The 13709-nt window shown below is 37.2% G+C and overlaps 1 protein-coding gene across 4 annotated transcripts in view; it reads right to left on the bottom strand.

The window, feature by feature from the left end:
* Positions 1-13709, bottom strand: part of Nrx-1 (neurexin 1) — a 206860-nt gene that overhangs the window by 93537 nt on the left and 99614 nt on the right. For all 4 annotated transcript variants that reach the window (XM_071787881.1, XM_071787880.1, XM_071787879.1 and 1 more), the window contains 2 exons: positions 9440-9583; positions 5651-5811 (listed from right to left, as the gene is read on the bottom strand). In XM_071787881.1, the coding sequence (XP_071643982.1) occupies positions 5651-5811; positions 9440-9583 (305 nt within the window). The remainder of the gene's footprint in view (positions 1-5650; positions 5812-9439; positions 9584-13709) is intronic.

Raw genomic sequence — 13709 nt, forward strand, 5'->3', positions numbered from 1 at the left:
ATTCTCTGTTTCCTCCTCCAGCAGGAATCGATCGCGTCAACAAACGTATCGCAGATGACATACTTCGATAGTAAATTCCCGAAGTCTCCACGTTGTGAAAGCCAAGCGTGACAAGAGAAGCGAGGCGCTATCGATGCACATAAGTTCGATCCGGCAGGCGACGAATTGAAATCTTGATTTATGGTAGGATATATACGACCCCGAATCTCTTCGCTCAAGTCGCGTACTGGGTGGCTCAAGAAGAAGCAGTAGAAAAGTTCCATTTCAAAAGAAAGTTAATTTTTTTTCTTACCCAGAATTGGATATACGTCTTTACCAGAAGTTTTTAATTTAACTTTAATTTATCGAGTACGTTTCGAAAAGGCGCGATTTCTTTTGTAACCATAACTTTCGGTTAGTTTAAAGACGACTTTTCCTTAGGAAAAATGTCAAGTAGATCATTATTTATCGTATATACTCTCCTCATTTTTAACATTACAAATATAAGTACACTACGACAAATTTCTTTTTCATGCATATAATACAAATTTACGATAAAATATGAAAATTTTAAATCGCGAATGTCGATTAACATTGCATTATAGACAAATTCTATAAATTAAATAAGAGCATCTTATCGCTGCGTATTCGAGACGCTCTGTTTATTCACGAATACGAGGCTCAGGCCTTCCGGTCGATACACTTGTCGTCACGAAAAATCGGGGGTGTGGCAACGAGAGATGAAAGTACTCGTGCCTAAGGGATACCTGGTGATCTAGTGACACGCGAAGGATGAGACGCGATCTGCCTCCGTCACTCCGTGCTCGCTCGCGCGTGTAAAAGCGGGAAGAATTCGTTGCGAGGTGGAACGCGATGAACGAACGGGTTGCCCTCATAGGTATGCACCGAGCGCGGCGAATGGATACGCTCCGAGGTGATACGGTGTTAAATCTTTCTGTCAGAGATCGGTGGAATCTCTCGGGTGGAGCACGCGCGATCGTGGCAGGCTTCGCCCTTTGAGGATCTTCGAATCGACTATACGCGCGCGTTTTCCCTGTTCATTCTAAGGCATCCCTCGTGCTAGATGCCAGACCGGATTTTATTTTCCGTTCCTACTCGCGAAATACATTGAACAATATAACTCTTGGTGTCTGGAATACAAGTGTAGTTTTTCCTTAACCACAATTTATAATTGTGCGTGTGTGTGTGTGTGTGTGTTATACGTTACATATACTTTTTAGATTAATTTCATCTACACACCACGAGAATGAAATTGCGGCAGATATAAGTAGTGTAATAATATAAATGCGTTTACGCTTGCATTAGCAATTAGCAAAAAGCAATAATAAAAAATATTGTACTGTCTTTATTGGATCGTATCTTTTTCTATTTTCTTTTTTCTTTGAACCGCCATTTACAGCGATACATTATCTTATAAATTTAATAAAACCTACGTGATTAGCCGATAAAGCTTATCTCGGAGCTGGAAGTCGGGAATTGTATTTAAGGGCTTAATTTATGGCGCTCGTGGGTGACATAATCGATTGAAATCTCAGAAGTTCGCATGCGGAACGTCATCAGAATATTCATGTTGGTCGATACTAACGAACGTTACCGCGAAGTGTCGTGCGTTAAGTGCACTCGTGCGTGCCATTGTAATGTCAGCCAGCTGAATTTCTGTTTTCTCTGCATTTCCGAGTTCGAGGCATTCTTGAGTATGAAAAATAATCCGACCACTTGCTCGATTGCGTAACGTGACTTGAATCCAGGATACGTTAAAACGGTTAAAATATACCTTTATATATAAGCATAAGCCTTCACCACGAATAGAAATAAAAGTTTATACTCGTATTAACCGTTTCTTTTTCTTTTATTAACAAATAAAGCTGATGGCAAAGTAACGTAGCAAAAGACCAAACTACAGATAAATTAATTGAATATAGAATTGATTGTAAATTGTTTCTTTTGCATTCTCTACCAACAAACGTGTAAAACGTTTATACATCGAGTATTGGAAACTTTCAGTTGTTTACTGAACAAACGTGAATCTAAAATTAACTATTCTATCCTGCAATAGAGAGTTTCCCTGTTATATTTTATATACGAGAGAAGGGAATATAGAGGGGGGGAGAGAGAGAGAGAGAGAGAGAGAGAGAGAGAGAAAGGAGAAGGGAGATATCTCGAGAAAAATAAGCGTTTCTAAAAATACTAAAAATGTATACTAAGATTCTCTGCTATCAACGGAGTTTAAGAATTTAGGAATGTTGCAAAATGCTCCTCTTTACCTTTATTCTAATTATTTTGATTTTATTGTAAATTTTATCAATATTTGGATGATATAAATAAACTTCGTTTTATTTTTCTCTTACGATGAGTTAAGATATTCAATAAATCTTCGATAAAATCTCTACAGAAAGTAAAAAACACAAGTAAAGTATTCCATCAAAATTCTACACAACTAAAAAACAAATAAAATATTCAATAAAATCTTTGTGGAAAGTAAAAGACACTTATACTCGTCTATCATATTAACGTTAACATATATAACGGCAAAGCGTTTGTGGTAATCGCGCAATTAAACCATCAGCGAGATAATAGTGTCCGTGTGTGCAACATATGGCGGGTGTAAACGCCCGCGGGAGGAACGTAATAGGCAATCCGCGCTGCAAGTCGATTCTCGCAGGTCGCACCTCGAGGGCTCAAGTTTAACTGAAGGGTAGGGGTGTCTAGACACCCAATCTCTTTTCCTTCCTACTCTCTTTCCCTTCCTTCCTCCTTTCTCTCGACAGTAAACCTTTACACGTATCACGATAGTAACTGGTCGAAGGACAATGTTCGAGAGTGAACGGGATCCCTCTTTGCTGTTTGAACGCGCATAGTCACGCCGCTCGTAGAATAGAAGGGTTAAAGAGCGTCGCGTGAGAACCCTTGTTTGGGGCAACGACTAATCTCGCTGAATACATATTTTTCCTACTACCTACTCTTGTCCACAAAGCTTGGCCTTATTAAAAGCGCGATGTAGATTATTCTTTATCCACAACGATCTTGGTTAGATAAATATTTAAAATATTTTGTGTGAAAAGTAAAAAACATTATAATCTTGTTATTCACATGATCCAAAAATATCATAATTATTCCATCGTAAAATTAGCAAAAATTTTTTGTAAAATTCGTAATCCATTCTTATTAAAGAGATCTTCAGAATAGATAATTTTCGAGCTGCAAGATATTGATTTTTTTCGCGGAATATTATTTCTAAAAAAAATTGGCACAGTAATTTTAAATTTAATATCTTACAATATCACGATGACTTGACAGTTTTTACTGTACAGTCTATCTTTATTATTAATTATTATTAATTCCAGGCTAAGTATGATTATAAGTCATGTCAGTAGCACCGGGTCAGTATACTTTCCGCGAAGCCGACATATAATATTGAATGGAAAACGCGTCGTGCGTGTTTTACTCGATAAACTCGAATAGTTTTTCTTTTTATAACGAGAGACCGCGTGCCACCATAAATGTGCATCGCAAAACAACAAACCCGAGAAATAATCATACACAGCCGATACACCCCGTTCTATTCGCAATTTACTATTTATCTTTCACTATTGAAAATGTGCACAATTACTTGGCGCTTTGAGCTGCGCCCGAGATATGTCGCAAACATGCGCTTTGTAACGCGATGGGAACAGTTGCATATATCGCACGTGTGCGCGTGCAACGCATATTGAAACGCCATATGGAGAGATATCGCCACTCATCGCGTAAGTAGAGATAACTGGAGCGCGATAATAAATAATATGCGTTTGAACGCGACATACATGTCGTATATACCTTCCTGATTGCTCGTGACTAAAGTATTGATTAATTTATTATTACGTCAGTCAATGATTAAAATCGGAACGATATAGGATCGTTGAAACCCATTACAGCTTTCTGGTAAGCAAGCAGTATCGCAAGAGTCAGAATCGTGGAGAAAAACACAAGCCATACTTTATCAGTCTTTGAGTTCAGCTTCAAATGACAAGAAGTATCATCTTTGGAGAAGTGCTATCGTTACAGAATGTTTAAACTAATGGTTTATAATATCAGAATTATACTAAAAATATACGTTTGCTCACAGGAAAAAAAACAGAGAAATCTTGGTATTACAATGTTGGATAAATATTTCTCTGGTCTAGCCCCGCAGCGCAGAGGACGATCCTTCGGCAGCACATGTTCGGGGAATCGATTTCTCGTTTACACAGCTGCGGAAGTGACACAAACGAACAACGTGTGCTCAGGAAAATTATCCAAAGCAGCGGCGGACATTACTCGGACTATACGCTATTCTCGACCTAATTCTCGACGCGCTGCACATCTGCAGCCCTTAAATTGTAACTGTATATGTAGTACGGAGTGGCGCATTCCGATTCTGATGTAAGATAATATAATGAACGGCTGGTCAAAAATAGATAAACCTAGAAAATTCCACGTATTCATCCGCGTCATTCAAGCGCATTTCCCTCAAATCACCAAATTTTTTATCTATTTTGGATTTCTTTGCAGAAACGTCAAACAAATTACTCTTTTAGTTATAACTGATATTCAGAATAAAAGACTCTAGAAAATTTAAAACTTTCAGAATCCTTAAGTTCAAAGAAAATGTACTTGATAAAAAATAATAGTACCAAAGATTCTCTGATTAATTGCGTTTCAGACATTTTATAAGTGGCCATCAGAGAATGATAGAGAAGATATAAATTGAATGGAAAAAAGATAAATTTAAATTTATCTTTGAAAGCTTAAGCTTTCACTATATATTACTTTAATGTTTAATGCATTCAATTATGTGACGCTATTCTCATTGTTCGAGTTACTCTATGCACAATGAGCATAATGAAGCGTATGTATATCCATATAATAGTTGCTTTTACCAGCATCGGTTAGTTTAAAACTTTCTCTATGCCTTTCTAATTTTACCTCAATATATGTATATTCAAACTATTTGAGAATTTCTAAAATATCAAATTAACAGTTCAACTTTAATACTTTCTAATGCACGCCTCAATGTTGTTTGCGTTAAAAATGAGATATGCGAACGAAAAAACAATGTTTTTAATTAACAATCAGTTGTTACAAAATTAACAAATTCCAGAACAAGTATTAGCTTACTTTAATTATCGCAACCAATTCGCACAGTATGCGTTACAATTCGACAAGGGATGCCAATATTTCGCGGCAATAAACTGATAAACTCACGTCATTCCGCAGTTCACGGTACCCGCGATGGTAGCGCGCAAATAATTGCGTTATCTATTCTACTGCGCGTAATGCGCAATAAATGCCAGTGTATATCCACGACATTAACGAAATTGCTCTCACGTCCGTTCGCCGATCCATTTGAATCGCGACAGTGTGAAAATTTAACGCCTTCAACGTCCGTACTGTGATGGATTTTCCGCCTTCCGCTCATTAAAATTAGACATTTAAAAGCGAAACCCGAGCTGACGGTATATACCGATTTAAGCGTATCAAATATATATAATGAATATTGGAAAATGTCCATCTCCTACGATAATTCATTCCCAAGTCGAATTTCTGTTTTTAACCCTTCCGTATTTAACGCTTATTTCATCGTTTATTCGCGCGCGGATGTACCTACAGTTAAAATAATAATGATCGTTACCTCTTGAACTTTCCGGTGGACAACGATTTTGTGCCATTGGTGATCGTCGAACCGCAGCTTGGTTGGCTTTATATGCAGGTCCAATCTTCCTTTGGCTAGGGTCATACTGACCGCGGCACCTCCGTCTCTCAGCGATATGGTGAGATAATCATCGCCCTCTCCTGTAATTAAAAACGGGACTAATGAAGTCGTGGAGAGTACCGTGAGCGCAGGTGCTTAATATACATCGCACGGCAAATGAACTCTTATCTCGCTTTTGAAGCGCAAATAATGCCGTTGAATTAATCGTGGCTGACGCGAAATTGTCGAAAATAGAAAACGCTCGCAGCCGTCACGGACGTTTTAGTTGCGTATGTGTTGATACGATCGGGACATATTACTGCCCATTTGAACCCTTTTGACGCGTTAATGTCGCACGCGTTGCCTGCAGAAAAAAAAGATCGGCAGCGGCGTACGCAAATTCCGACGCAACTTTTTAATCCCCGCGGCGACGTCGCACCATCGGTTTTCCTCGCTTGCTCCATTTTTCGTCGAGCTCGCCCGCCGGATTATAGCGCGATGCGACGCATATATAAATCGATTACGACCGCTTAACCATTAGTTTCGGGACACTTAGTATCCAGGTGACCGGTTAAAACGTTCGTCGTTAATAATTATAGTGAGTCCGTCGTACCGGACTCACTATAGGAAATCCTCGGATTATGTTATCACTTGTAACGAGTTGGAGGATTAAGACGATTCTGATGATGAAACGGCAATTTTTGCAATTAAAAGTTACGAATGCGATTATATAGTATCATAAAAAATTTTTGTATATAGATATAGAATATAAAAATATACAATTTAAGAGAAAAACAAGAAAAAAACAAGAAACAAAAATTCATTATTTTTACAAAAAATTAATTTTTCACTAAAAATAAAAAATTGTTTATTACTAAAAAAAATTTCTCTTAGTATGCAGTCTTGATGCTTAATTAACACCTTTATGTGAATATAATGTCTTACTTTTTTCAAGCTGTTACATTTGATTAAATTTACGGAATTTAAAGAGAAAAAGGTTCAAGTTCTTGCGAGCTTTTTTTTTTAATTTACTCGGTGCGTGTAGCGAATAATAAGAAAAAATGTAAGAAGCATTAATATGTGCGCTATGTAACCGAAATTATAATTTTCGTCGTTGCGAGTAGATTAGATGCTTAAGACACATCGAGAGAGGCGCAAACGAGATGTGCCGTTACGCTCGTGAATCTCGCAAACGCCACCGTTGGTTATTGCCGCAGTCGCTTTAAAATCGAGCCGCAACCGCATACTAATTATCCCACGGACAGCCGGGGACTCGAGCGTATAAAAGATGCAGACAGTACTTCGGGCTTAATTGCTGCTGGCGCGGCGCATTAGCATGCGCCTAAGTGCATTACGCGCGTGTTACGTATCGCGCTTTTATTCGTATAGCCTCTACTATCGCCGCGGCGCCGGCGGCGCGTCGCGCATCGCGGATCGCTATCGGAAAACAAATACGATAACACGCGCTACGCGCCGCGAAGATAGCGCCTGCGTGGCGGATACGTAGTGAGAAATCGGCAGCGAGAGCTCTTGCGCGTATCCGTCATGATTATATCCCCTGGTCGAAATTCCCATGGGTGACCCATTTCTCCCAACGTTGCGCATACGGTACTGAATATTTAATCACCGTAAAGCAAACAAAATTTTTAGAATCAAGAATAATAGTCGTTGGTCGCCAATACATCCACGAACGCATGCACGGAATTGTTATTCATTGTTCGCTCGTTATTTGAATGTACTTTGCCTAATTATTCCCTGGACGCGAATTATCCCTGCAAATCCCGTTATATTTGAGAAATATCTTTGCATAATCGTATTGCAGATAGTTATCTGAAAGCAGGCGAAATCATTCCAATGCGAATTTAACGCAGCTCGGCACGTGAGCGAACCAAGTGGTGGAAGTATATAGACGGCGCAAGTAGCAAAAGACGAAGATGGTCAGACACGTACCGGCCGCGGCGGGACTCTCGAAGCGGAGCTGTTACGTTTACCGCTTCGCGAGGGAATTTCCGCGATACGATACCGCGATTTGAAAGAATAAAAGTTGCGTGGCATGACGATTATTATGCCCCCCGGAAATAGATGCAATTCAAATGCACGGCGAGTGCGCGGTTATATTATAGCTTATCTCGGGAACAAATGAGCAACCGCGCGGTGTGAGCACGCTGCGGAGATGCGAGAGAGGGAAACGAATGCTACGTATGCATCTTGTGTGTTGTGTGGGTGCGGATATGCGAATGCGGACGTGTGATCGCACATGTGAGTATGTGTGTGTGTGTGTGTGTGTGTGTGTGGTACGGCATTGCGGCTCCGGTATATAGGTTTCGAGTTGCCGCTGCAACCGGAGCAGCGGAGGTGCAAACTCCTCCTTTTACTGCGGATGGTGCAGTCTTGCCATCTTGCGCTGATTCCACCGTTCATTACGCAAGTATACTATAAACTGAAAGTTCATGTGCATCGAAGGAGAAGCCATAATAAGCCAGATGGCTATATTAAAGACACAATAAATCAGAAATCTGACCGAAATGCAAGTAAGAAACAAACTTTTATTTCGACTTCAGCTACTTTTACTATGATTATTAAGCAAATTTGATTAAATTTAATTTATATGTATTTTTACAAATTTGCATTTTCAATTTCAAACTAAAATTTTGTTAAAGTTTTAAAATTAATATCGAAGACCAACATCGTGATTTATTTTACTATCTAAAACTTGTTAAAAGAACTCTTCAAACTCAAACACTTATCACATGAAACTGTCGTTCTTTTCCGTATTAAAGAGAATCGATTCTAATCAACTATAATTGAAATGTAGAATCTAATCATTTTTGCCGTTATTGCTTTAAATTATATATATATATATATATATATATATATATATATATATATATATATATGTGTGTGTGTGTGTGTGTGTGTGTGTGTGTGTGTGTGTGTTCTCGAAATAATGTTGTAGCGAAACATAAAGTTAGAAATCCTATAATTGTTGATACAAAGTGTATTTGCAGGTTTACAGATAAATAAAATAATTTGATCGATTTTCGATATCCTGAAGTAATAACGTATACATGCCGTGAATTATTCTGCTCTCAGGAAACGTTAAATGAAACATTTTTGGAGATTAATATAGGTCGAACAAAATCTTATGTAACACCGTTTTAAAATAGCGGGAGAAAAGGAATAACAAGAAAAGGATGTTAAATAAAAAGAAAAAAAGAAAGAGAGAGACAAAATTTCTTTGGTTGGCCGTACGTCCGGTATCCGAACCACTGAAACGTTCTAATTGGCTATAATGTCGCCACGAAGGAAGAGGAGTAATCATAAAGACTTAATATGCGACCATTGTCCAAGATGGTTCCATTGTCTATTTGCGTTCTCTCAAAGAATATCCGGTCATCCGTAAGTTACTCGATTATATGCGAATCCATTGTTGGTCTTCTCGAATTGTTTTCAATTAATCGTACCATGACTGACCGTTTCCAAGACAGAAAATTTGCAATAATTTTGAATGCTAATCCATATTTTCAATTGTTGTTTTCACGCTTCTAATTGTACTCACATATTAATTGTTCACCGGATATACGAATATTTTTCGTTACCAAGAACCTGTTTTCTTAATTGCCAGAAAACGCATTCGAAAATTAAAAAATTCGCAAGGGGAAATAAATTGTTAGAGGAAAGTTATTATAATTGACAAAAGAAATCGCCATGAACACAGGAAGTACTTACCGGAATAAAATAGAAGTCCATTTGGCTGTCTCGTTTTGAACTGAAGGCTTATAGATTCCTGTGTACTGAGCACGGGTTCTCCTTTGCTCAAATCTATCGTGAGATACTCAGTCCCTCTGAAGGATGCTTCCGAAGGAGCTTTGTCTGGAACAAAAAAAAAAGACCACCAGCTTATAAATCGGCCAATTCACCACAATGCTTTTCGCTATAGACTCGCTTAGCGAATTATCGGTACAAACTAAAAAAAAAAAAAATAAATCCTCGTTTATTGGAACTCCCTTTGCAATTCCCTCTTTACAAAAAATATGTTATCTATTGTATCTATTAATCTGTTATCCATTTATGTTACAATTTTTGAAATTAATATTTTCAATTTTGTTGAAAATAACGGAAGAATTATTAATTTAAATAATCAATTATTGGATACGAATTGTTTCAATAACAGACTGTCACATATAAAGAGATATAAATATATTTATTATTTAATTATATTTATACTTTTAAAACTATTACCAACAAATAGGGAAAAAGAGTAATATTTTTTTGTATCTTTCTGAGATTGTGTTAAATGACGAGATTTCTCAGTCTTCTCTCGAAAGTTTGCGAATCACAGTAATAAGCGCCAAGAATCTCAACTCATCATCTTAGGAACGACGCGCCTCTCGAGAAAAATCGACGCGGGCGGATTTATCGTGGCAATTCGTTTCTAGCGCAGTTGAGCGAGCTGAAAGAGATACGAAGTGGTGGATATATATAGTACAGGCGGCTCTTCTTTACGCGGATCTGCCGGATGATTTGCGGCGGTAATGAACATTTCAATCGGTGCATTCGACCCCGCGGCGCGATTTGGCGACGTGCCAGTACCATTAAGCCCATCTTACGGCCTTTTTGCGCGACCGCGCTTACCTTTGTTTCGTCGCGATAACAATGAAAGATGGAAAATAACGGGGAGCCCGTCCGCGACCGGTCCCTCACGAGCGAAATCTCAAAATCCGATTAAATGTCCTCGTCGAATCGAATAAAGAGCGTCGGGACTTGTTTGTAGCACTTTAAATGATAACGAATCCGTAACAAGCCGATCTTGACACTTAACAAAGAGGCTGAAAGAAGGTTTGAAATGCGTTTAAAGCGGAAAACACGCATTCAATTTCTAGAACGTACAGAAACGATCAACACTTCCCAATTTATTTAATAAAACATTACCAGTATTATAAAATATTAATAAATATTTTATTCTAAAAATAATTTAGCTTGTGTATTTCTCTGCACTTTTAATTATCACATATCTAATGCAATTTTATAAAATATTCGATAATGTACGTGTTTAATACGTATATATAGCGATACTTTTTAATAAAAATTTATCGAAGTCCGCTTTGATTATCTCGAAGAGAAAACGCAATCGCTCTCTGTTTCTTTCAGCTGGCTTGTAGGGATACAACACCGGTGCTTCAGCAGCCGTTGAGCTTACTTGGTCATTGTCTTCTGCGGGCGTATAACGGCAGTTTAGCGGCAAGATTTATGGTAAGGGGGGAACGCGCGCGATTGATCGCGAGAGTGAACCAGGTGCAGAATTACGCGGCACCCATTGCTGACTTCCTAATGAATGGCTGGCGATTAATACGGATTAGCGGAGGCGCGTGTATTGGCTGCGCGAAGGCGCACTTAGCCACGATTTATGCGCGACTTTGTCAACGTATTCTTCTATACGCGATAAAAGACGCAAAACAAGAAGGTATATTGGTTAAAAGGAACAAGTCGTAAGACTTTCCCGATTGGTAGAATAACATCTTGCCCGAGTGAATCAGTTCTGTGTAATACAAGACTGATAATATTCTCTTTCTTTCTCCCCTTCTCTCTTACAACTGCGATCTTATATTTAAAATGAGAAATTCTTCAATGATTGAAATCAGTTTTCTTAACGAAAGTTTCTAAGTACTGGTGCTTTTTTTTTATAATCATAAAACGTCGGAAAATGAGACTTTTCTTACAGGCTCATTTGAAAATTTCCTAGAACGGTATTATCGAGAACAGGCAATGTCTGTTGAGCACAAAGTAGCATGGGGCATGAAAGGTAATTACCATAAAACGTGGCATCTCGCGCGTGCATATTACTCTGCTTAGATAATTACGCGATATCCAGCAGATTGGTGTTGCCGGGGTTGTTTTTGCTCCATTGGGGATCATTTGGCACACCGTGGCGTCTCAACTAAATCGATCGGCCGATTTCGCAGTATTCGCGCATATAACGCAAGCACCGGATAATTAACATCAGCCGCGCGTAATTACTCCGCGAGTTAAACAATCGCCCCATCTTTCTGAAAATTAAATTTCCAGTGAAACAAGGAGCCCACGGTGCAATTCACAACAAAATAGAAAACGATTCAAATTGTATATGAAATGCGTGTGTGACTTGTTATTTTTATGTCAGTTATAAAACTACATGGAAATTTTGCATACTATTATTGTATCGGTGAAGCGAATCTATGTAAATAATAAGGATTTTATTAAATCGTAAAATTAAGAGTCGACAGTTTATTTGTCGTCCTGTTTTTCTTTGTTTGTCAAGTATATTTAATCATATTTAGAACTGTAATCATATTTTGTTCCAACCTATTGGTAAGCTACCTGATAGTTAAATCACATGTCTATCTTTGTCCAATGTAAAGGATAGACAAAGACATACATATGATTTAACTATTAGGTAGTTTATCAACAGGCTGGAACAACTAGCCCTTAATAGCGAAAAGAAAGAAAAAGAAAAAGAGATTTTCTCCAATCGGTCCAAATTTGAAAGACGGAAAAGTAGAAAGAGAGGAAAAATAATATATTCGTAGCGTTTAATGGGTTACGTCGTTGCTGGAAATATCAATATCTGAAGAGAGAAAGACGGAAATATCTCTTCTTTACTCGATAACATTGGCGAAGAAAAATAACCGGGAAAATGCCGATATCAGGCAATGCGTTACAAGATATCGGTGTTACATAACGGCCGCAACGTTGTTAAACATCTAAAATTTTATTCAAAAACATGTAAATTTTTGTATTCCTATTTTTAATTTCATATAGCATTAATTGCTCAGTAATGAGCTATTGTACTGATTAAATCGCAAGTATATTTAATAAAAGTATTAATTATTTAGAAGTAACTCAAACAATATTTGCCGGTTACATATAATTCTTGCATGTTCTATAATACCAAATTATTTATTATGCTACATTTTGTTTGTACGTTTTATTTATAATTTACTTTTATTTACTCTATTTATAAATTACTTTTTATTTATAATTTTTTATTGTTTAACTGTACTTAATTAAAAACTAACAACTTGAAATTTTCTTAATTTTCATTAAACATGTACTAAATAATGTGATTTAACAATGCGTTGGAGAGCGAATTACAATCTTTATCAAAATACAAAAGACAAACTTTGTATTAATTTAATCTAATATTCGACCGGCGTCTAAGAGGGAAAACCGTCTGTTTTTCTTGAGCAGCCGTTAAAGCTCATTTGTTTAGCTTGAATTTCAGGAAACTTGCTGGCCGGAGTAAAATAAACCGTATCGAAGCTTCAGCTTAAGGTAGTGGATGCGGAAGTATATGCAGGTTTAATAAATCTCGACGGCTCACGCGGATAAAAGCGTGCTAAGGACATCGTCCGATTTATTTAGTTCCTGCACTTTCGAATCTTTCTACGTCGGTATTCTCCCTGCATTTAAAGGATTGCCGAGTTAATCCTCGCAAACAATTTGCTGCACGAGAAGCGCTTCCGGCGAAAGTAATTTGCAATCCTTCACCACAACGCAAATGCATATTAAAATATAAAATATTTAATAAACAAAGAGAAAGAGAGAGAGAGAGAGAGAGAGAGAAATTTAACGTAAACGTATAACGAGATTAAAAAAGTTAACAATCAATAATTTTATCAACATTATTTAAATTGTTGCATAACATTTGTAAAAGTTATGATAAATTTTGGACAGTCTCTTCACGTAGAATAATATAAGTTTATTAAGAGTGACAATATATCAAATCATTACGTTAAATCAATACTATTTAATGTTACATTACATTAAATTTAAATCATCAATTTAACGTTATGTTGAATTTAAGGAAATTCGATTAAAGTCTCTCGTAAAAGAATTATAAATTTGATTAAAATCTTACAAAATATTTACATATTGTAAATGAGACTAATCTGTAAATAAGAATAAATGAACTTAATTTTGCGAAAATCGCTTTTCACATTAGGTATATATTTACATATTA

The sequence above is a fragment of the Temnothorax longispinosus genome, chromosome 9 (assembly GCF_030848805.1).
Source record: "Temnothorax longispinosus isolate EJ_2023e chromosome 9, Tlon_JGU_v1, whole genome shotgun sequence".
NCBI classification, from domain to species: Eukaryota; Metazoa; Arthropoda; class Insecta; order Hymenoptera; family Formicidae; genus Temnothorax; species Temnothorax longispinosus.